General features: G+C 36.6%; 1 protein-coding gene across 1 annotated transcript; it reads right to left on the bottom strand.

Annotated features, from left to right (window-relative positions):
- Positions 1-2,133: 2,133 nt before the first annotated feature.
- Positions 2,134-24,229, bottom strand: LOC127166798 (fidgetin). Its single transcript, XM_051112365.1, has 3 exons — positions 24,202-24,229; positions 23,211-23,381; positions 2,134-8,248 (listed from the first exon to the last, which is right to left on the bottom strand). Exons 2-3 carry the CDS (start codon positions 23,239-23,241, stop codon positions 7,065-7,067), a joined length of 1,215 nt encoding a protein of 404 aa, XP_050968322.1. The 5' UTR covers positions 23,242-23,381; positions 24,202-24,229; the 3' UTR covers positions 2,134-7,064.
- Between the last annotated feature and the right edge of the window lie 1,989 nt (positions 24,230-26,218).

Raw genomic sequence — 26,218 nt, 5'->3', positions numbered from 1 at the left:
AATACATCTTCATTCTGGCTTAACCACAATAACATGTAGATAATTGTCTGAGATTAGAAGACATCATCACTGTTATCAGCCCTCATCTGGAACAAAATGTTCCCGCAACTCAGGCACATTAAAAAGAGGATCAAATGCCAGGGCAGCTGATTGGACCGCATGATGAGCCGTAGGTCTTTTGTTGCTCTGAGCTCTTCATGTAAATCCAAGATGGACAGGTCTTTTTTTCTTTTAGAGGCATTTAGAGAACTGAGAAAAATAAACTAGATTGTTCTAAAGAAAATGCAAGCGATGAAGAACTCTTAGGGTGATTGGTAAGGTGATTCCGAGTGGTTTAATGCATCGCTATGTAGTCGATAGAATGTTTTTTGTCTCGAAACCCAAAACAGTGTATGAGAATTATACTCTGCATGCACCAACTGAATAAGTGACTTAAAATATTATCCATCATGAAGTTTTGTCCATTTATAGTAATAGTGAGCCATAACAAACACCATTTAAAAAAAGAAGCACAGAGGGCAAGCTCATAAGTATGTTTAATCTAATTATGGGAATTTTTCATAAAAATATAGTTGGATAATGGGTGGATGATTGTTCTGTGTTATAGTGCATTTGTTGGGGTCATCCAGTATGAAGACTGAAGAAATAAAACCTGATTTGTTCACCATGAAGTAAGCGGTAGGTAGCTTTTGTGCACACACACACATATGTTTAATTAGTCATCTAAATCGGGACATTGCACCTCTATAGTTTTTATATCCACTAGTTATAATTACTGTAACCTAACCCTAACAGAAAACTTTATGCAAATTTGTAAAATTGTTTTTACAAATGAGGACATCCCTAAACTAGGTTTTGAGAGATTTTGTAAGGTTTAGCTCACTTCTGGGTACAAATTTGTTCTCAAAATATGGTTAATTTATACACACACACTAAACAACTCTGACTACATTCATTCAAATTAATATATATGAAAGAAAGAAAGAAAGAAAGAAAGAAAAATATTAAATTAAAGAGAAAGGTTAAACATGTTGTCTAGCTGTTAAAGTAAGAGAAAATACAAACAGACACACATAAATGGACACGTAATTTGAACTTCATTCCAATACTATGCATAATTACCCCGCAAATGTACCGTCATCCAGAAAGCCTCAACGCACACACAGACATGCACACTGGCATTTAGTGCCGTTTGTGTTCATTCACCCCATGTCAAATCCATCACACACACACACATACACACACACACTGAAGCACTGTCATTTCATAACATCATGGTAAAATAAAAAATGAAACACTGCGCTTATTACTGGAAATTTAGGCTTTTAAATGGTCAAGTCCTTTTGTTATTTGCATAATTTATTCATGTTTTTCTTTCTCTCTTCTGCCTTTGCACAATTTCCCCTCATTTGCATAGACTGTCCATTTAAGGGTCCTTAAACGGAATTATGCCCTGCATACTTTAATTGTTGAAAATTACATTTAACTTGAAATAATAAAAAAAAAAACAAAGCCATTAAAACGTAAGTCACTGTGTGAAATTGTATAAGGAAAAAAGCACAAAAAAAACCTTGAGAAGAAAAAGCTCACTGCAAGATATCTTCCTACGCACACTGGTTTAACACCAACAAACACCTGAAAATACAAAAGAACAAAATTATCTAATTTACTTGAATAACACTTACAGCCCACATAAACATACTGATGGTGTATATACTATTACAATTAGTTATCCATCCATTTTTCTAACCACTTGTACAGTATGTGATGCTGGAACCTATTCCTAGGCTGTATGCAGAGAAACTGAATGGATGGCTGGTTCAACACACATGAACATACACACATTCACACCCACAACCGTCGGATAAATGAGTGTCTACAATTTTATCACAATTATATGCATCTATACAAAACAATATTGCATATCATAATTGATAAAAAAACTGGATGAACACATCACAGAAAGAGAAATGAAAAAAGAATGTCAATTGTTAAGCTCTGTATAATAACCCAAACATCCTTCACTGCACACACACAGAAGTTTAGCTACATCAGTGAGGAAATGTAATAGACTACGTGCTCACATCTGATATAAAGCTAATTAGTACAGATTAGCCATACCCCAAACACTTCTTCTAAAAGAAATCTATTATTGCATCCTAAAAAAGCTGTTTTGTCAGATTTAGTAGATTTCTGGGTTTATCCAAAAAGTAAAACTCGAATATAGTGTTTCACGTCTATTGAACACAGCAAACAAGGCCTTAAGATAAACATATTTAATTAGCAAATTGTTTACAATACTCCAAAAGTCATGAAAACAAACACAATAGAGTCGATTGAGAATATGGCAACACACACTCTCTCTTTTTGACTGCAATAACTCACAACTCAATTCTAAATGCAACTGTTTTTTATATATTGTGAACATACGCTGTAAAATGTCATATTTTGAAATGCAGAAAGGAGTCACCAATCACAAATTTGGTGTTTACACAGTGAAACATCATGTGCGGTTGTAATGCACCTTTAACACCAATTCCAGCACTCAGAAATACCAAACACAGCTGTCCAAAGTCTTGGTGTACAACAAAACAACTTTAGAGACTTTAGTGCACCATTACTGCAAACACTACAGGATTTCAGAGGTTCCTGGCCAGGGTTTTTTTTGTTTATGGCTGTGAAAGTGGTAATAAACTTGACATGATATGCTTATGATGTACTATTTTCAAGATCTCTCATTCCATGGCACCTGTTCTCACCTCTGATGTCTGCAAGGAGTATTACAAATTACTTTAGTTTGGTTACATCACTTTGTACAGTACATTCTTTTAGACACACTCTTTCTCTATTGTTGAGACAAAAAATATAGAGAATAAGAGGGGTTTAGGTCAGTGGTTTTCAATCCTGGTCCTAGGGACTCACTGTTCTGCACATTTTGTATGTCTCGCTTATCTGACAGACTCAGTTCAGTACATGTATCTCTTTCCTAATGAGCTGATGATCTGAATCAGGTGTGTTAAATAAGGGAGTCACACAAAAAGTGAAGAACAGTGGGTCTCCAGGACCAGGATTGAAAACCACTAGTTTAAGTACATCTTAGAAGGATCCTTACAACAGTTTGCTAAATATAGTTGAATCTTTTGTAGGAAAGTAGCCGAAGGAGGTCAGTTTCTCCATTCCAAAACCTAGTGAACAGCCTGGCTGTCTACATAGGCAACATCCTAATAGTTACGGAACCTCAAATTGCTTATTTAGAACACTCTTCAGTGAAAAGTCACATATGCCATACAAATATGCCATACAAGCTAACACAGTTGGTTCCAACTGATGTTAACAAGTTGCCAAGTAAAAAGCATACACTGATAAGCTCAAAAAATACATAGCACAAAATATTAAGTGAAGCAGTCCATTTTAAAATGTAATTTTAATGCACAATGTTGCTGATTACTATTTGGAACAGAGTGTGCTCACTAGGTTTAGGAACAGAGTTTTGCATAGAATGCTACAGACTATTGAATTTAGAGCTATCTAGTGAAACTATGTGAACAAAAAAGGAACTCAAGCCTCTTAGTGCCTTACTTCTAAAGTTTTAAGACCAAACAACTCTTTTGATAAAACGACAGATGGTTAGATCAGGAGCTGATGTGATATTGATCATTTAACAACTCCTAATTTTCAAAATGATCAAGACAAAAACAGAAAATTTGCAGACAGAATGAAACAGGAAAGCATACAAACCCTTCAAGTGAAAGCAGTATAAAAACATGATGTGGAAGAAAAAAATTCTCTTTAAAAATAAAGAAATATAAATGGCACTTTTGGCAAAAAGCTGAAAAAAAAAAAAAAACTTAAAAAAATGTCTGTGCTTTCATCTAGACAATGATAAATGTATGTAGCTGTGTAAGGAAAACTGTACTGGTGTATGGTCCAATTATTCGAAAACTATACAATAACTTAAATAACTCACATTTTAGTTTTAAAGTTTGCGAGCTGAGCATGTGATAACACAGTAATACCACAGAAACAATGCAGTGATGTACCCTATTGCAGAGTGAGATTCATCAACTTTATTGAGGTCTGTTTCATTTAGTTCGGCCGATTTGGTTCAAATCACAATTCAGTTTTGACCTGATGGATCTTTAAGCAGCTTTTCCAAGGAATTTCTTTCATTTGTCTCTTGGAATGAAGCCAATTCACCCTCCTAAATCAAAATAAAACTGACAAAAATTTATTCACACAGAGGGAGTACTTTTGGCTGAACATTTCCTTGTGATTTGGCTCGCACACTGCTGCTTTGGTGATTGACTTTCATAAATAAGCATAATATCTTAATTCCCTTTGGCAGGGTTCACAAAGAAGGGAAAGAAAGTAAACAGAAAGATTTGTAGTGAGGTCAGCCAAACCTATTTCCAGTGCTTGGGATAAAGTAAACTCAACACTATTTTTAAAAATGCATAAAACGGTCAATGAAGACAAACATGCAAAGTCATGTGCTCTCCTTCTCGCTCAGCATTTTCACACTTGGTCCTTAAGGCAATGTTTTATTTTTGGTGGCCAAGCAGGCCAAGACCGTCTCAGGAAGTAGCCGGAATAGTCTGAATTCCATTTGTTTTTATGTCTGCAGTAATGTTTCACTCAATATGCTTATTATATTTCAAGAAAGTCTACGACATTTTTTGAGACAACAGCAGAAACTGGTGGAATAGACAGAACAGCACTATGACTGATAATTACTGTTATTTACTAAACATAAATCGAACAGCATATTTTAAAGCTGCGGTTTGTAATTTTGTTTTTGGTTCAGTTTAAACATTCCCTGCCACTTGACATTGGTTGAACAAAAAAGGAACTCAATTGTTAAACCAGTGTTGGTAGGTTGGGCCGCTCAAACAAAGTGCAGTGTTTCACTTTTTGGGAAGTCAACATGCAAACGCCTGACAGTTTTCTCTGCATATTAACCTATGAAATGAGAATGTAATTTCTCATAGAAAAAATTACACACAGCAGCTTTAAGAGCCTAAAGAACTGCAAAACATTTTTGCATAATGTTTCATAGAATGATCTTGTAACTTAGCTCTACGAAGATGTCTAGCAACCCTGGGAACCCTGGTTATTAAGACTTATTAAGATATTAAGATAGCATAAATGATGTCTCTAACTGAAATATGTTGTAGAAAACCCATGAAATATTTACATTATTAAAAAAATATTATTACATTACATATTTTGGACTATAGGGGCGCCATTATTTCGTTCATAGATGCCCCATTTGACCGCTCCAAGCATGTAGGCATGTCCACCATCTTGTAACGGTCAAACTGACATCATTTACCATACTATGGGTTCGCAGACCATCGGCTGTGCAGGATTGTGGCATCTTCAAATGTTCATTGAAATATGTCATTTACTATGGTGAATGACGCCAATTTGACCATTACAATATAGCCGACGACTTACGTATAGCGGCCCATAGAAACAGTCGCTAATGAGGCATCTACGTATATTTACTATGATTTCGCTGACATGAAATAGTTGTACTCAGTGAGCTACTGGCTCTACCTATTGCTATTTTTACCAGTACATAACTCAGAAAATAAAATACTGATATGATGACCACAGCTTCAGAAAGAGTCTACAGTTGGCGACTGATATAAGCATAGGCTTAACCAAATGCCGTACCATCGATTTTCCCCACAAGGAGTCTAAAAGGCCCCGGATATTGAGTGAAATATGCACTGGCTGGAGTGTCATGATAAGCTTCGGCATGTTTACATCCTGCCAGGATGGCATCTAGCGTTTCTTGTCTCTGCCATTTGTAAGCTCTTTCAGTAGCTGTGGTCTACTAAAAGCCTCAAAGGCATCAGGGCTAAAATGAAGAGAACAAAGACGCAGGTCTTAAGGACGTTTTATTCATCCACAGGCATCTTCCCATTCTTTTATCCTCTTCTTATCAGTAGGAAAACAGTGAAGACTTATATCGCTTCTCTTGTTGCCCTTCGACTGAAAATTACAGCCAAAAACTGCACAATGTTGCATCGTATCAGTATTTTATTTTTCGAGTTCTGGTAAAAATAGCAATTGCTAAAGTCTTAACCATTTCACAACAAAACAATGGCACCCCCAACCATAGTCCAAAATATGTATTAAACAATGTGTATTTTTTTAAATAACGTAAATCTTTTTTTATGGGTTTTCTACTACATATTTTAGCATGACACATGATTTACGTTATATTAGGCCATACAAATCTTAATACCCAGGGTTCTCTTTAAAATGCAGTGAAAGTGCATACAAACTTATCATCAGACAAACATTTTGCTCCAGACCACCTGGTTCAACTTAGTTGAATTGGGTTTTTCCTAAGGACGGTACGTGAAAACGCCCTCTTCTTCTTTGTTACACACAGAGGCATATTTAACTGACAGACACTTTCCTGAGGTTTTATCTATCTCTCTCTCACACTCTCACACATGGATTCTTTAAACAACCAGGAATTGTCAGTTCCCCTGTGTAAAAAGGAGAAACAGGATTTACAATTAAAGCTCACCACATAAATAACCATTACAAGGCCACAAACACACACACACCGAATGTACACCATGGCAATATGGTCAACCATAGCTAGTGTCCAACCACCACATCTGTGACTCCTTGTCTCCATGGCAGCCAGAACACATCCGTGAGACATATAAATTCCCTTGATGTACTTTCCTATCTCTCGGAATGGAGGAGCAAACTCTTTCCATCCCTCTAGATATATGTGTCCATCATGGAGGATGTCTGTCCGTTCCATCAGAGTGAGGAGGTCAGTGTCTCGCAATGACCTGTTAGGCTCGGCTAGGAGGGGCATAAACATCATTGTCCTCTTTCCAGAATGGAGAAACTAATCTCCTCCTGTCCTGTAGAGACGAACAGCACAAGAGACCTCCTGGGCAGAATTGCACTTGAGGCCCTTGCATTGAACCCCAACTCTATGGCTTTGAGCAAGTCCCTCCTTTCTACCTCCGATCCACTAGGGGGAGCACTCACACTTCATCAACTCAAGCACTTCTGAGCCCAATCGCTCAGGGTGTGTTTGCGTCAAGGCAGAGATGTTGGTGAGAACTGACAACAGAAGTTGAGGTAGATGGGAAGCGTTGTCCGGATGTACCATTGCTTCGTCCACTCATGGCTACTGTGAGAGTCTCCAAGCTTCTTAAAGAGTCTCCGTGATTAGCTGGCTTGAAAGACGAAGACGTTACATCTGCCGATTGGCTGAAGCCATTTGGCTTGTCCACCGTTTCGTCTCCTGATGGTCTGTATAAGGGGCTGCCTTCAGACCTAGAGTCTGTATTAGAGTTGCCGCCAAAATCAAATTCCTCAAACATCTCGCTTTGAGTTGATGGGTAATATGACTTCGAAAGGCTGGTAGCACTTGGAGCATCACTTTCAGAGACGCTACCTCCCAGGCTGGTGGCTGGGTATGAGTATCCCACGGCTGGAATAGGGTTGGGAGGAGTTAGGTACGCCGAGGGAGGAGGTGGAGGACTGTAACCAGCAGGAAGAACGGCCTGTGAGGGGTAACGGGTGTTAGGGTAACTGTATGCAGCTAGGTTCGGTGACGTGTTAGCATTGTAGGTTGACACCAGACTGGCATGGGATGGTGTAGGGTGGAAAAGAGAGCCACCGTACGTGCCAACAGGCTGCAGGAAAGTAGTGCTATAGGGAGTGCTGCTGTATTCCTGATTTCCAGATTGACTGTTGCAACTGCTGCTTGAGAAACAAGGTTCCGGAAGACTCCCGCTGCCTATAACTGGTGAGTTACATGCACTGACAGACACGTCCGTCACACTGAGCGGTGCTTTGGGAAGAATTTCGGGCACGCAACCTAACGGAGGGTAGACACTCTCCAGCCAAGACTCTTCCACCTTCCGTCCGTTAAGAAGTGGTGGCCCGTTATTCACCACACCAGGTCCCCTAACGCTAACGGAGATGGCTGCGTCTGGATATCCCATAAGTCCACTCTCACAGGGTAGGTCCAGAATGGCAGAATATCTCTCTGCATACCTTTTGAGCAGGTTAGAAGCGGTCAGAGCTGAAATGTCATCATTTGCCCAGGAATGTTGATACGCTGCAGCTGAGGTCGAACCTGTTAGCCTTGGATCCCTAAGTGCTTCGATCTTATGCCCTGGTGAACGAGTGGTGGAGGTGATGTCATAGTGTTGCTCCGCCCACTGCGACTGCTCAGGGCTCCACTGCATGGTCACGCCTGCCAGTGAGAGATAAAAAAAAGTTATGTCAATTCAAACTCGTGGAACTTCATACAAATCAGAAATATAAATAACATCATAAAAAATGTAAAACAAAAAGCCTCTAAATGTGCTGCTCACATCGATTTGTTAATCAAATGCGGGTACAGCTGGTCAAAAGTTTACATACACCTTGCAGAATATGCAAAATGTTAATTATTTTACCAAAATAAGAGGGATCATCCAAAATGCATGTTAATTTTTATTTAGTACTGACCTGAGTAGGATATTTCACATAAAATTGCATATAGTTCACAAAAGAAAATAATAGTTTAATTTATAAAATGACCCCATTTAAAAGTTTACATACGCTTGGTTCTTAATACTGTGTTGTTACCTGAATGATCCACAGCTGTTTTTTTTTGTTTTGTTTTTTTTAGTAATGGTTGTTCATGAGTCCCTTGTTTGTCATGAACAGTTAAACTGCCCGCTGTTCTGTTCCACAAATTCTTTGGTTTTTCAGCATTTTTGTGTATTTGAACACTTTCCAACAATGACTGTATGATTTTGAGATCCATCTATTCACACTGAGGGACTCTATTACTCTATTACTATTACAGAAGGTTTAAACGCTCACTGATGCTTCAGAAGTAAACACAATGCATTAAGAGCCGGGGGTGAAAACTTTTTGAATTGAATATCAGGGTAAATTTAACTTTTTTGTCTTCTGGGAAACATGTAAGTATCTTGTGTAGCTTTTGAAGACCAGTACTATATATATATATATATATATATATATATATTTATGCAAAATAAGAAAAATGTACACATTTTCATTCTGTTCAAAAGTTTACACCCCTGGCTCTTAATGCATTGTTTTTCCTTCTGGAGGATCAGTGAGTGTTTGAACCTTCTTTAATAGTTGCATATGAGTCCCTCAGTTGTCCTTAGGACAGGACAAACAAGGGACTCATGAACAACTATCACTAAACAAAAAAAACAAAACAGCTGTGGATCATTCAGGTGACAACACAGTATTAAGAGTCAAGCGTATGTAAACTTTTGAACAGTAATTTTTTATGAATTCAACTTTTTTTTCCTCTTGTGGACTATATGTAAATATCTTTTATGTGAAATATCTTATTCAGGTCAGTACTAAATAAAAAATAACATGCATTTTGTAAGATCCCTCTTATTTTGGTAAAATAATTAACATTTTGCAGATTCTGCAAGGTACAGGCTCATCAACTGTATATGATATTTCTGTAAAAAAAATAAAAAAAATACTAATTATACTTATTATTCTACCTTTTTTTCCATCGCAATATAAATTAAGTGTGCTACATAAAACACCACTGAGAGAAAATGTGAGCAATTTAGGTTAATTAACGTTATTAGAAAATTACCGCAGTTCCAGATAATGACCAATTCTGCATAATCATCTTGTAAAAAAAACATAAGTGCAAAAATCTTTTAACAAAAATGAAAGACATCAGAAAATGGCTTAGGAAGGCATACACTAGCAGCAATCCGAGCATTTTTACGGTCTTCAGATTGACAGTGAAGTAAATTCAGCTGTGTACTTGAATCACCCCCACACACACATCAAGAATAGCGCTGATGATATCATTAAGGTCTAATGCTGAGCAGAAGGCTTCTTCTCAAGTGAATAAAATAAAAGCTCTTTAATGTAATCAAGGAACCTCATATTACACTCTCTCTGTCTCTTTCTCAGTTTCATTGACTCACGCACACCACGCGGGAACATAATATTTCAGCATACTGTAATAACGACTGATCAATAATGTAGCTCTCGGCATTAGCAACTGAACCCGACAACAGATGTTACCCCTAAAAATACTGTATCTCTGTCATTTCGGCTTCACGCATACAGTACTGCACTAAAATTTTAGTTTTAGTGAAACAAAGAGCTTTTCTTCTGCTTCGAACTTTGGCATATGGCTGTACAGAGGGAGCGAGATGGGGGGAGAGAAAGGAAAAAAAGAAGAAAGAACAGAGAGATAATGTCCTTAAGCCATAAAATATAACACATAAAATACTTCCAAGATCAAGAAACATTGGATTTTCTCTGACCTTGCAAGTACAGTGGATTTGCAAAGCTTTGCGCATCAGAAACAATCCAATGTTTGTCGAAACAAAATGAAATGAAAGACATATACTCCATATTACAGCAGATGGATATTGATTTTGGGCTGATGGAGCAAAATTTACATGTTCTATCCATCTCAATTAAAAACTGCCCAATTACATTCTATTCTATCAAGCAGCAAATCCTCCTGATCGATACATGCAACTTGAGGTCATTCAGTGTTCCCTCATGGGAAAACGCTGGACTTACTACAAACACACACACACACACACACAAGACGTGGACTGGCGCCGTTTCCCTGGAAAGACTTTAACTGACATAAATTAGGACTTTGAAAGTCGCTCATCACACTCATTACATGAGCAATAGCTTTAACTGTTAAAACTAAAGTTGTATAGTTTAGCACACACTTAACCAAAGCGGCTTACAATACTGGGTGCAAATCACACTAATGGCAATTAGCAGGACAGGTAGCTGAAAAATGGTAGGATAAAAGAAGAAAAGCACAATAAAATGACAAATGATTAAAAGCAATATCAATAACACATCCGAAAGAGCTAAAGATGCCTTTTAACAACTTCCTAATTGCTTTTTTCTCTTTTAACGGTTGAGGCTATCAAGACATAATAATAGTCATTAATTCAGCATTAATTCTTAAACACTCGCCTATAAAAAAGATACACACAAAAATGTAAATAAAAAAAGTAGATTGAAGAAAATATATGTGAAAAACAGAGCAGAAAATGTTTTGTTCTACAGATATTTTGCAGTGTAAATCTATGGGATTTGCATTTGGCAGACGGTTTTATCCAAAGTGACTTACATTATATTACAAACACAGTTTATTAGATTATGCATTCCTCTAAAAAAATGCTTTTTTTAAGCCAAATGCTGGGTTCAGCTTGTTGGGTCCTTGTTGGGTCATTTTATTTGGTTATTTTTAATATTTTTTACCCAGGTGCTGGGTAGTTATTCTGTAACTAAGCTGCTGAGCAATTTTTAATGGGTTATTAAATATTGGGTTATTTTTTCTACTCATCTGCTGGATTGAGCCTGTCTCTGACGAAACAACCCAGCTGCTGAGTTACAGTCAGAGCACAGGCTTTTTGCGTCCTACACAGGAGCGTTCTCAGCGATTTGGTGCACTTCATCAGCGAAAATAAAGATTTGTATATATTCTATTTCATTTATAAAGTCTTTACTGTGCTGTAAATTATATTATTTTACGCAACATACAAGGATGAGATGTCAGTCAGCTGCAGCAGCAGCGGTCATTTTGCATGATGCAAACACCATTTGCCGTGCATAACAAATTGATTGTATTTGTTATAATACTAAATGTAATTTAATTAGATGTTAAAATATGTTCTCTAATCTCAGTACTGTTTGTTTATGGTCAGGTTATGGAGTCACTCATGGCAATTTCAGCAACGAGTGAAAGCATCTGAAGGTCTGAAGTTCATAGTTTCCCTGGCAAACAGCTGCCCATCACTGGCTTAGATTTCGATAATTAGCACTATTCTGCTGAAATGTAATTGCAGAGAACGATTGAATACACTTATATTAAAATGCTATTTTTAAATGTTAGGTTTTTTTTTTTTTTCAAAAATGCTTGGTAAACAAAGTTAAATGTATGTAATAATGTAAACTATGCTGTATTCACCCAAATAAATTAAATGTGTCTTATAGTTTTATCCATGGGTGTTCTATCTTAATAATAATTGTTCATCTTTTTGGATTATTGCTGTTGGCTCTATAATTCTGTGTGTGCTTTTTAATTTCCAGCCTGTTTTAAATCAGCAATATAATATTTTTTAAACAATAGCTGACTTAAATAAAACAACCCAGCATGTTGGGTAAACATTTAACCCAACCAGCTGGGTCAAAACAACCCAGCATGTGTTCTGTCCAATATTTACCCAGCGCTGAGTTGCCAAATAACCCAAGTTGGGTTTTTTTTAACCCAGCATTTTTTAGAGTGTAGCAGTAGAATGAATCCATGACACTAGCATTGCTTTCGACATAATATGCTGTATGAGCTATGGGATGTCCAAAAGTGATGGCACGCCGGTCCTCAACGAGCCACATGATTTGGTGTATCATTCATATCTCCATTCAATAATGGTTTGATGAGACGAGTTATGCGCCAAAGTAGGTTCATTTAAATCCCTAACCCTGAGAATGAACAAAACCTTGCAAGACTATGCATGACTATATAACAACCTTCGAGGATGAACATGAAGCCTCAATCAGAAACCCGCATCAGTCAAACCTCTTGAGATGAGAGCAGAAATTCCCTAAACATGCATGAAGGGTTCTTCATAAGAATTACACACTAAATTCAACTCTTCTACAGTACAAAGATAAAGTACTATTCATCATGGAGAGGGCTATTTATTTAAATATGAAAAAATGAATATTCTCTGGTTGTTTGTTCCTACATCACACCCTCGTCAGAGTCTAAAGCCAAAAGCAAGGTGTTGTAAAGTCCAATATTAGCTGCAGTTTGCTGGAATGTTCTCTCAAATGCTGTCTTTTTGTTGTATTCTACAGAACTACCTGGACAATCCCATTAGCTGCAAAGCTGCTGATCTAGTGTGTGTGTACTTTTGTGTGTGTGAAAGAGCGTGTGCTGGTGCTTTAGAGAATGACTTTCTGTTGTTCCAATATACACCCTGGCTACAAATCCTCCAGAGAAGGCCCATCACACACAAACACACACACACACAGCAATTTCTAAAGCAATGTTCCATACTTTAAAGGCAGACATTTCATTAGCTGGTTTTAAAGGAAGGGATCTTCACTTCATTGACTGAAAATCTGTTAGTTGAGCTGTTGCGTCTCTTTAAACAATGCTTACGCTGTGCATGTTTATGCATGTGCGTAAATGCATATAGACTACTATTTAAAACCAGAAGCACATCGACAGACAGATAGACTCACTTTTCCTAAGTGAAATCTCAGGTTTCTCTGGCAGCAAAATCAATACATCACACAGACTCGCTCGCACACACACACAAGCTGCATCCATAAAATGCTTTTATTGAGTAATTAAACAGCCATTACTGTCGCCAACAGCAAAATAGTAAAACGGATAAAGCCCTTCAAACAGGATCTAGACAAAATACATTCACACTTATACACACAATCTAATCCAGACCATTGGCTTCAGTAAGTGCCTACTGAAGTACAAAATCCTATAGGTTCCTGATTTCAAATCTTTCACAAACACAAGACAATGACCTAACACAAAAATACCCAATTCAGTCTTTAGAAAAAAAGATTTTCATGAAAGGTATATTTCACCCAAAAAAACGTTATATTGTTCCAGACCTGTATGATTTTTTGTTCCATCAAACACAAAAGGAGATGTTAGGCAGGATTGATCACTGTACTTTTCCATACAATGAAAGTGAATGGTGACCAGGGGCTGTAAAGCTCTAAATATGCCAAAAAAACAACTCGTGTTATATTCCAAAACTTCTCAAACCATATGATATTGACAGAATAACAAGTCATTATTTAAAGATTTGAAAATCTTCCTGTCTGCTATAGCTCTCAAATGTATGGAAGCTTGTTTACGCCACTGAACAAAAAATAAAAAAAGGTAGTTATAACTTTTTATCTAAAAATTCTGACTTTTTTACTCGCAATTGAGAGTTTACATCTCACAATTCTGACTTTTTTCTCTGAATTGTAAACCTGCAAATCTAAGAAATAGTCTCAATTCTTACAAACAAGAACTGCAAGATATAAATTCGCAATTGTGAGTTATAAAGTCAGAATTGTGAGATATAAACTCGCAATTCCAAGTTATAAAGTCAGAATTGTGAAACATAAACCCGCAGTTCTGAGAAATAAATTCACAATTCGTAGAAATAAAGAATTGCATGATATAAAATCGCAAATGTGAGTTATAAAGTCAGAATTGTAAGACATAAAGTCACAATTCTGAGAAATAAAGTCGCAATTCTTAGAAATAAAGAATTGCATGATATAAATTCGCAATTGTGAGTTATAAAGTCAGAATTGTGAAATATAAACCCGCAATTCTGAGAAATAAAGTTGTAATTCTTAGAAATAAAAAATTGCATGATATAAATTCGCAATTGTGAGTTATAAAGTCAGAACTGAGATATAAACTTGCAATTCCGAGTTATAAAGTCAGAATTGTGAGACATAAACCCGCAATTCTTAGAAATAAAGAATTGCATGATATAAATTCACAATTGTGAGTTACAAAGTCAGAATTGTGAGACATAAACCCGCAAATCTGAAAAATAAAGAACTGCATGATATAAATTCACAATTGTGAGTTATAAAAAAAAGAATTGTGAGATATAAACTCGCAACTGTGAGTTATAAAGTCAGAATTGTGAGACAAATTCGCAATTGCAAGAAATAGTCACAAATTTTAAAAAAAAAAAAGAATTGCATGACATAAACTAACAATTTTGAGTTTATAAAGTCAGAATTGTGAGATATAAGTTTAGAAATGTGAGTTAATATCTCGCAATTGTGACTTTTTTCCTCAATTTTGAATTTTATGATACACAATTGAGGTATTACGTCAGAATTGAGATTTGAGAAACTCGCTATTCTGAGAACATTTCAATTCTAAGAACATTTCAGTCTTTTTTTCCCTCAAAACTGGACTTTATAACTCGCATAAACTTCTGATAATAAAAGAATTGCGAGAAAAATGCCAGAATTGTGAAATAAAAACTTGCATTTGCGAGAAAAAAAGTCAGAATATTAAGATTTTCTCTAACAATTCTGACGTTTTTTCTCACAATTATGAATTTATTTCACATAATTCTGAGAGAAAAAAGTCAGAAATGTGAGATAAAAAGTCGCAATAACCTTTTTGATTTTTTATTCAGTGTTGGAAATGGGCTTCTATACAAATGTCATTTGCATAATTTAAATAAGCATATATTCACATTAGCACATTGTGACCGGTTCTAATCAGAGAAACATGAGAACAAAATTTTGGCATTACTGATATCATATTGATTTGATTAATACAGTGTATACAAACGTAAATAAGATTTGAGAGTTGCCTCAGTCAATAACGAATTACATTTGCCATTTCAACATGCAAAGCCATCAATATAGTCATATGGACTAATTATCATTTTTTTATAGTGCTTATTTTTGGAATTTAAAAGCTCCTGGTTGCTATTCACTTTCATGGACAAGAGCAGCATGGACACTCTGCTTAGCTTCATCTTCTTTTGTATTCCAAAGAAGAAAGTCATATGGGTTTGGAACAATGTGAGTGTGAGTAAATGATGACAAAATTGTAATTGCTGGGTGAGTAATCTCTATACAGTATAATATTCTTCTATTTATGCTGTTTGCTCCAGTAGAAATCAGCTAAATACTGCATGACACGAGCCACAGTACTGCATAGACCATATTAACCATCTAAAAATAAAACAGAAAATACATTTGATACAAAACCACACTCTCTTTTACTTGACACAAAGGGCATGCTTTTCACTGTGTGTGAGAGTGTGCATGTTTGTATGTGTGTGTTAGCTGGTGTGAACAGTTCTCCTGTTGTGCCAGGCTGTTTGACTATTGTAAGAGTGGCAGGGTGGAAGCCCTCTAATTCTTCTTTAATGTGAATGAGCCATTCACTCTCAACGTCCTCTCTTCAAAACGCCTGACTTTCAGCCCTGGCCTGCTGAGTGCTGCAATAGAGAGAAAGAGGGAGAAAGAAAGAGAGGGAGGAGCAGAGAAGTATGACAGAACGTAGCCTCAGCAGCAGAGGGTCTATGAAAGTTTAAGCTCAGACATTGAAACTAAATTAAGATATTTTTGATGAAATCCGAGAGCTTTCCGATCCTGCATAGACAGCAGCGCAACTGACATGTTCAAGGCCCAGAAATGTACAAGGACATTGTTAAAATAGTCTATGTGACATCAGTCCTTCCACTGTAATTTTATGAAGCTACAAAAATACTTTTTGTGCACAAAGAAAACAAAAATAATGACTTCATTAAACAATTTCTTCTCTTCCATGTCAGTCAACAGCATGTTCATGGGAGTACGACAGTGCAATAGCACAATGTTAGACAATAGCAACTAAATTAGGCTGCCGACCCTTGAAAACCGAATGCATGGATGCAGTGTACTGATACACATCTGATACTCTTAACCGTTTACATTCACTTAAAGGAGAAGTCCACTTCCGGAACAACAATTTACAAATAATTTACTCACCCCCTTGTCATCCAAGATGTTCATGTCTTCTTCTTCAGTCGTAAAGAAATTATGGTTTTTGAAGAAAGCATTTCAGGATTGTTCTTCATATAATGGACTTCATTGGTGCCCCGATTTTAAACTTTCAAAATGTAGTTTAAATGCAGCTTTTAAGGGCTCTAAATGATCCCAGCCGAGGAAGAAGGTTCTTATCTAGTGAAACAATCGGTCATTTTTTACGAAAAATTAAAATTTGTATACTTTTTAAGCACAAAAGCTTGTGTAGCACAGGCTCAGGGATGCGTGTCCACGATGCTACGAATTAGTGATGGGTCGTTCTTGATCTAATCTTTAATGTAACTCGAAAGAACGAGTCGTCTCGGGGAGTGATTCGTTCAGTCGTGCATGCGCAACATCCTATTAAGTTCTGCAATGGAATTAGTTCACCTGTTTCGAGTCTTCGGGTTTTTTGAGTCGTTCGTTCATCTTACGCGGCTGTCACGTGATGAACGAACGAATCAAACCCAAAAATCTGTCAGATAAGAGGTGAGGTGAGGTGAGCTAATCGTAGACTAAAGACCCAGGTAATCAATAAATTAATCTTTTCTGTTTCTTATAGCATTGTAGTTTTGTCTTGTGATCAACGTTTGTGTAAGCAGTAGATGTGTTAGGGAACTAACACGTAACATTTTAATTATATTTTGCTAAAATGAACGCAATGAACGGAATGACTCGAAAAAAGATTCGTTCATTTTGCTGAACGAGACTCAAAGGTCCGAGTCGGTAAAATGATCTGAACTTCCCATCACTACTACGAACCACGTCTAAGTGTAGAGTAGAGTATGTGTAGAGTATGGCGAAACATCTTATTTTCTCCTACAACTTCAGAATCGTCCAACATCGTTGGATCTTTTTGTTTGTAAACAGCGTTTGACTTACTTGCACTTTCTTAGTCTTTGCGCGTTCGCTTTGTAAACACTGGGTCTGCGCCGTGGACGCGCATCCCAGAGCCTGTGCTACACAAACTTTTGTGCTTAAAAAGTATACAAATTTATATTTTCCGAAAAAAATGACAGATCGTTTCACTAGATAAGACCCTTCTTCATCGGCTGGGATCGATTAGAGCCCTCTGAAGCTGCATTTAAACTACATTTTGGAAGTTCAAAATCGGGGCACCAATTAAGTCCATTATATGGAGAAAAATCCTAAAATGCTTTCCTCAAAAAACATAATTTCTGAAGAAAGAAAGACATAAACATCTTGGATGACAAGGGGGTGAGTACATTCTCTGTAAATTTTTGTTCTGGAAGTGGACTTCTCCCTTAAGTCGTAACCGAGTGTGTTTGCATGAATACTTGTCAAAACGGACAATTCAACAATTCTGTATGTACTTCTCAGTTCACGTGACGTGAAAGAGAAATTAATTCAGCACTTGCGCGCTGTGTGCGAGGCACTTTTCTGTGTGCGTGCTTCAGGTGTGTGCGCTCAGAAAGCCAGACCGAATTGAGTTCTTGTTTGCGTCGTCATGCTTTTCAAATTTATCCATATGTCTGCTCATCTCTTACTCCCTGATATTGACATTTTTTAATTTGTGAGACATGCGGCAAATGTATGCTAGCCTATGTCCCACCGTATAAATCAATAGGCTATGTTACAGTTCAAATGCTCGCATATAACCCCCTAAACACGCAGGAGATTCGTTCTGACAGGATCTCTTCCCAAATCGTTCCTCCCTAACATTTTCGTCTCATTTTTATTAGTTGACGAAAATGTCAATAGATTTTCGTCACAGGGTTTGTCATTCAAAACTAGTTTTTGTCTCGTTTTCGTTTGTGAAAACAATGTTGACGAAAATTATGATAACAATTATTCGCCAACAAAATTAACACTGAAATGCACACGCATGAGTTGTGGTTCTCTTGTGAACACGTGGCAGAGAAGAACATGGAAGAGAAGAAACTGTTGAATAAAGTCATTATTTTGAGGTTTTCATAACATTACGGTCGAACCACTGATGTCACATGGACTATTTTAACAATGTCCTTCCTACCTTTCTGGGCTTTGAATGTGGTAATTACATTGCTGTCTATGCAGGGCCAGAAAGCTCTTGGATTTCATCAAAAGTATCTTCGTTTTTGTTTTGAAGATGGGTTTGGAACAACATGAGGGTGAGTAATTAATGACAGAATTTTCATTTTTGGGTGAACTATCCCTTTGAAGACTTGGAGATCAAGTTTCAGAAAAGAAAACTGCAATAAATGTTGTTGTGTATTGATAATGTAGTGTGCATCACATATTTAAATACTCTTGTAAACACCACCTCCAGCAACATGAATGGTGTTGGAATGTTTGTAAATGGAATACTGAAGTTTTTTTACAAAAATAAGTTTTTTTTTTGTTGTAATTTTTCCATTTTAAAAATCAACAATTTTTCATTTTTGGGTTGTTAGTTGACATTATTATACAACATTTTAACCAATAGCCAAATAGCTATTTTACCAAACCTGAATTCAGGTCAGACGTTTTTGGTATGTAATGTAACTTTTCACCACAAATCAATTTCCAATGGATAAAATTAAGACTCATCCTACATTTTTCCTGTTAATCATCCGGTTGTACTTGGAAATACAAAATGATGGGTTGCAAATGCATTGCAAATTGCAATTCCCAAGGAATTGTTTCCTGAAAAGTATGAAAACTATAGGTTTGTAGCACTTTCAAAACATTACTTATGTAAGCATCCCTGAATACATTGGCTCAACTAATGGAGTGACTGCAGGACAGGACTGTGTGTTTGACTGACCAATGGCAGAGTGTTCTGGAAACATGTTACAAAACAGTCATTATTTTGCAATTCTGTTTGGCGACAGTAGTGGCATAGAAATCTGACACTGACACAATCTGAATCAAACTGAAAGAGAGACATTCACAGCAATCATAAAAAAACATGATAAATTCAATCTAAGACACACAAGGCAACTCTTTTCTTCAACTTCCTCCCCCTTCTCTCCTTCTCTTTTCTGCAGATAGATTATTTAAAACCTCCATAAAAGACATAGCAAGGGCTTAAATCACTTTCATATCTCTCTAAACGAAAGACGAACGCCTCGCATGTCAATGACCAATTCAATTCCACACACCATTTTCCTCTGCTAATTAACACAGTACCGTGTTCATTTAGAGACACAATGCAGAGCACTGGGCCGGGGCAGGCTGGGCGGCCGCATACCGTCTGCTGCTGACATCGGCCTTTAATAGGGCTTTAGCATATTAAACAGCTCAATCATCTCTCATACACGCACACACACACACATTCAGACTGGATGGATGCACTAGTTTTCTGTGTAATAGGGACAGATATGAGAGAAAAGAGAAAGTATGAGAAAGTCTTCATTAGTCACTCAAACACACTTTCCTCTTGTCGCTAAATATCTTTAGATGTGTGAAGAGAGGGATAGAGCTGGAGAGACAGAGAGGTGAATGAAGAAAAAAGTGGTGTTAGATGTAAAAGATTTTATCACGAACACTGTCAACACTAAACTTTTACCGTAATCTGACTGTCAAAAAGAACGAGGGGACGAGAGACAGGAGAGGAAGATAAAAATGGAGGCTATTAATCAGACTCTGTATATGTTCATTTCATATATATGACTATGTATGAGCAATCACACTTAAAGGAGAAGTCCACTTCCAGAACAACAATTTACAAATAATCTACTCACCCCCTTCTCATCCAAGATGTTCATGTCTTTCAGGATTTCTCTCCACATAATGGACTTCAATTGTGCCCCCGATTTGGAACTACAGACCCAGTGTTTACAAAGCGAAAGCACAAAGAGTAAGGAATTGCAAGTAGGTCAAACGCTGTTTACAAATCCTGAAATGCTTTCCTCAAAAAAGTCTTTACGACTGAAGACAGAAAGACATGAACATCTTGGATGGCAAGGGGGTGAGTAAATTATTTGTAAATTGTTGTTCTGGAAGTGGACTTCTCCTTTAAGGGTCCAAATTTTGTAAAAATTACCACATTTAATCATGCCTACTGAACGACACGTAAATAAAATAGAGTATTTGCCCACTGTCTGAGTAACTGAAAATTAGTAAAAAAAAAAAAGTATTTTTTTTTCCAAGTGTGCAGTCAGCTTAGTCTTATCTGGCAACACACTTTGACATACAACATTTACTTACAGAACAAGCTGTTCACACAAGCCAATGTTCTGAATTTAAAATATACTATATATTGACTTACAAATTATTTATAATGTAATAATATAATACCTTAAATTGTGTTTTTATATAAATACTTTTTTTAATTGATTGACAGCACTATGTTTAATGGATAATTAGAATAGAAATTATATTAATTAGTTCATCACAATTTCACAGTTAAGCAAAGATTAATGGAAAGAGTGAATTATAAAAGATTTCACTAGGAATATTCAAGATGTTTCTTCATTTTTTTTTTTTAATTGAAAACAAAACATTTTCTGTAGAATATTAATTTATAGATTTTTAAATGTCCTCAATATGACTTTCCATCTTGTTAGTCTTTTGCACTATCCTTTTAGTTAACCTAAATTACATCATCCTAAAGGAAGTATGGAGAAAACAACAGCATTAAGCAGAAAGTATCATCAACTGACTTCAAATTGACAGTCTCACGTAAACTAACACTCAATTTCTCACCAAACACAACCATATTCATTTTTTAAAATGCAGAATTCAAGGTATGACCCTGCTCTTCTGCTATTAAATGGATAAATCTCAGAAAAGCCACTGCTTAATAATAATTAAGGCCTTTGACATACATACACACACTCTTCTGAAACTATTGAGCGCATTTCATAAAGATGGATATTTATACATTACCACAGCCGTAACGGTGTCTTGAACTTTACATTTTAAAGGATTTAAAGGGATTTAAGAAAATAAATGAAAAGAAAGAAAATACAAGAACCAGAATTTATTGTAAACTAATGCATTTTAACTTTTTGATTAATTATTAAACTGAAACTGAGTAGTTTGCATCACTGGATATTACTATATGTGACCATGGACCACAAAACCAGTCATAAGGGTCAATTTCTTGAAATTGAGATTTATACATCATCTAAAAGCAGAATGATTAAGCTTTCCACTGATGTATGGTTTGTTATGATAGGATAACATTTGGTCAAGATACAACTTTTTGAAAATCTGGAATCTGAGGGTGCAAAAAATCAAAATAATGAGAAAATCGCCTTTATAGTTGTCCAAATGAAGTTCTTTGCAATGCATATTACTAATCAAAAATGTATATTTGATATCTTTATGGTATGAAATGTACAAAGTATCTTCATGGAAAATGATCTTTACTTAATATCCTAATGATTTTAGGCATAAAATTGATAGTTTTGACCCATACAGTGTATTGTTGGCTATTGCTACAAATATACCGTGCTATGTACAACTGGTTTTGTGATCCAGGGATACATATGTAATTTTGATTTGATTGGTCATCTCAAAAAAAATTAAAAAATTGACATTGACGAATGCTGTTAGCCTTTGACGAGTACATACAATTCAGACAATTTCAGCCATATCTGATTATTGGGGGGAACATCCCCCTAAATCCCACACAAACCTGCTGACGTAATTAGATTTAAGTAATACATAATTTGGTTCATTTATAAGCATTTCAGATAGTGAGGACCACTTCAAATATCCTGTTTTCAACATGTTTTACTATATGTAAGACATGAAAAACAAAAAACGTTAAAGCCGTAGGCTACACACAGGCAGAACAATAAAACAGACAATATCACTCAGTGATTGATGCTACCCAGTTTGGTCATGTGAAAGTATAGTAAGAAACACGCACACATGGTAGTTTAACTGTCCATTTCTAATTCACAAATGCCCATCAAACATGTGATTTATTGTGTGTACTGTGTGACTGGCTCAGTGACACCACATTCAGACAGATAAACAACCCCTCATGCAGACAAGCCGACAGCAATCTGCTCCACCTGACTGAGAGGCAGACAGACAGACAGACAAAGAGAGACAAGGGGAACACTGAAATATTGGAAAATGAAGTGTTGTCATTTCGCAATACATCTGAGTCCAAATTATGCACATCTAACTACCCGCGCCACTGTGCGCTCACGGCTGATTTCCCGCCAGAATCCCATCACAGCGCGAGCATTTATTACACGCTCGTGCAGCAGTCGCTCTGCCCGCGCGCCCGACTGGAGATACAGCGCTACATGATTGCGGTCTGTAACCTCCAATCTCAACTCTCCTTCCCCTGACGCGAGCCAGGAAAATGCTATCATAGCACTGAAAATCAATCTGCGTCCTGCACGACCAGTATGAATGAAATTTCCGAATGAGAAACAGATTGGAAAAAATGTTTAAGTAGGAAAATATAGGCTAGAAAAAGTGAGGAGAAGAGGGAAGACACGGGATCTTCTAAGACTGAATAAGTAGTTTTATTTAAGAGAGCTGCTGTTCTCGTAGGCTCTCAAATCCTGGGTCAAGTCACGATGCATTACCCTCTTTCCTAGGCCTCTTTCATGTCATTTCTGCCAGCCAATAATTAAAATATTAATGCATGCATGCATATGATTAGGCTTTGATTAACAAAGAAAACTGATTCATACAGAAAATACAACACCTACCGTATACACCGCTGATCATATTGCTTGACATCAGCAAGGTGATTAAGAGAGACGGAAAGGAGTGAAAAATTCACTTCAATGATTTCCACAAGGTGTAGAGAAAGACTTTCCAGTAAGTTGAAGGAAACACACCACATGCAAATAGTGTTTTCTGTGGACAGGAGCCCCAGTCTGTGGAAAAAGAGAGAGGAGTGATAAATATGATGCAGCAGCAAAATATGTTTACCATTAAACGTCTATAAAAATGCTCATTAATTGTCCTTGTTTAGGCTTTTTCCCATCTCCCCCTAAAATTGTTGTTAAATAGCATTTAATGATGTTTTCTTTATTTAAATATTTTATGCAAATACTTCATTTATATTAATATTTTATGCAAATATTGTATTTTAAATATTAAAAAGTGCGTTCAAAAAGTCAGGTAAATCCACGTTATGTATTTCTATTAATTACTACATTCTGCATATAAACATTTTCTAAATTAGGAGTTAACATTGCGATTTTTCTCTTTAATTAATTGTTGCATATAAATACTTAAGTATATTCAATCTCATTTAAATGTTATTTAAATAATATACATTAATTTGTTATTTAATCTGACTCTGGATTGTTTTGGCAATATTTGAATAGTCTTGCAAAAGAAATATCACTGATATAACAGCTAAAGATTTATAAATTGAGTCAGAGATCGTATTGAATTGTGCTGATAGGTGAGAATGTCTCTCTGTCACTCTCGCCTGGACACACAACACACACACGGATCAATGCTGCCTTATTCCGGAACTCTGCTCCAATGATAAAACTTCTTGCCTAGTGCTCAAACTACCATAATTGCATGCTATTTAGAGTCACGCCGAACAAAAACTGCGCGCTGTGTTTTCCTCGGGCCTGTGTCCGAGTGTCCGAGCTCGCTGTCCGTGCTGTGGCATGGCCCCTCTCTCTCTCTCCGGTACAAACGGACAGCTGGTGGACACAAACAAAGTGAAAGATTTACCTGTTCGGCGCCGGAGAACGGCGACAGTTGCTGCTGAGAGCGGGGGATGAGGGTTACTCCGAGTCGGTGATGTTCTGGAATGCTTCCGAGTCAGGGCTGGAGAGACTGACCACCATAGAAATACTGACCACATCTACTGCCATGTTGGAATTCCAGAACCTCACGCCAGCTGCCGAAAAGAAAGCGGAGAAGCTTCATTTCCTACTGCGCATGCGCTCTGCCGGACTCCAACTGAGAGTCCAGTTTCTCTCTCTCTTTCTCTCTCTCTCACGCACACGTAGTATATCATGTTAAACACCACCAAAGCTAGCGGGTTTAAACATCCTTTGGGAATTCACATAAATATACAAATGTAATTCCTATTATTTATTTGTAGCAAAGGACAACATTCGCTGATGTTGTACACAGAGTGTGACAAAGGACGGGAAGTCATTGAAAACAGCTGTGAGAAAATATGTTGTTGTCAGAGTATGACAGGTCATGAAAAGTTCATGTAAATTTGATTATCGTGTTCTGTTTAATGTTTAACTGAAATATGATGTTACTCATTTGATTGCTATTTAATTGGATAAACAATGAAATAATAGCTGTCTACATGCTTTCTGAAACAGATCTGTAATGCATAATATACAAAATAGGGCCTGATTCTTTTTCTCACCTTCATTTCTTTTTTCACTCTACTGGTAAGTGATTGTAATAATCAAAGTGCACATCCTTGTACTAAACTGTAAATGTGTGCATCAATGCATCTGAATGAGTATATTAGGATGTGTCACTGTATATTAAATAAACTATATGCATATATAATGTGCATGATAATTCATATTAAGACATCCCACAAATTCACCATGCATTCAGTATGCGGAAAAGAGTCAAGCCCCCATTCACCAACCTCAACATCATTTCATTCTAATCCACATTTCTTATGTTTGCTAATTACACAGCCACTCATGTCCCTGTCTCCGATTATCATTTTGCATAAAAGGCACAAGTTTAGCATAAATTACGAATATTTCTGCATATTAGCCAGTGGAGCCGTGACATGTTAATGACCCCGGTGTCAAATGGCAGAGAAAATGAAAGAGAGATAATCTGACAGAATGAAAAATAGAAAGAATAAACACTGAAAGAGACTGAGAAAAGAAAGAGCACCTTGACATTTAGAATTGTTTTAATTACTTTTCATCAAAAGAAAAAAAGAGCCAGTTTTCATTTCAAATGCACAGACGTGTCTGAAAGAAGTATGAGCAAAACGCAAAGAATTCAAGACAGACGAGAACGCCGGCAACCAGCAATATTTTGCATATATAGTTAAAGAAAATAGGACTGAAGGTGAAGAAGTTGAGGTTGAAAAATGATGCGTTGTGATTACAACATTTTCTTGCTTCTATTGTTCATTTCTAGACTAAATATAGTGTCTGTCTGTTTGCTTTTCTTTCTGTCTTTCTGAGTAAGGGCAGGGAGGAGAGGCCATCCGCACAGCATTGTGGGGGTTAGAATGTGGTGACATCAGAGGAAATGTCAGAGATTGTGGGAGGCAACGTTAAAGAGAAACTCAGCTCCGTGCCTGAAAGCCAAACTGACATTTTTGGACAGTCGGAAAGGTCAGACATACCTTCAGATGAAAGCCATTACTCCTTATACAGTAAACACAGGTGGATAAAATAATATAATGCTTTTACCATGTTTACTTCAGTTACATGCTCACGTGTGTTGCTTCATGAATGACAACATATATACAATGAAAAGAAATGTGTGTGTGTGCATATATATATATATATTAAGGCTGTAAGTCTATTAAAATTTTTAGTCTAATTAATTACATGATGTTTCGGTTAATCTAATTAATTGCAAAATAAATTTGACTGTGAAAATAGGCACAAAAGATTATTTAAAGCTATTTTTGTGATAAATGAGAAAGTATCAAGTAGACATTACAAACTGTAGCTTAGGAAGAAATATTTCATTTGATTCAGCATAAAAGTTATTACACAAACATTTAGGTTGCAATGGCCTA

This window comes from Labeo rohita, chromosome 6, assembly GCF_022985175.1.
Source record: "Labeo rohita strain BAU-BD-2019 chromosome 6, IGBB_LRoh.1.0, whole genome shotgun sequence".
NCBI classification, from domain to species: Eukaryota; Metazoa; Chordata; class Actinopteri; order Cypriniformes; family Cyprinidae; genus Labeo; species Labeo rohita.
The sequence above is the reverse complement of the archived record's forward strand: the minus strand, read 5'-3'. Positions and strand labels throughout refer to the sequence as shown.

What these genes read in the sequence shown, in the direction of transcription:
- LOC127166798 (XM_051112365.1), bottom strand. Translation starts at nt 23,241, where the DNA reads ATGTCAAGCAATATGATCAGCGGTGTATACG. An exon ending in TATGATCAGCGGTGTATACG is followed by an intron (nt 8,249 to 23,210) that starts GTAGGTGTTGTA and finishes TCTCACTGGCAG; the next exon opens with GCGTGACCATGCAGTGGAGC.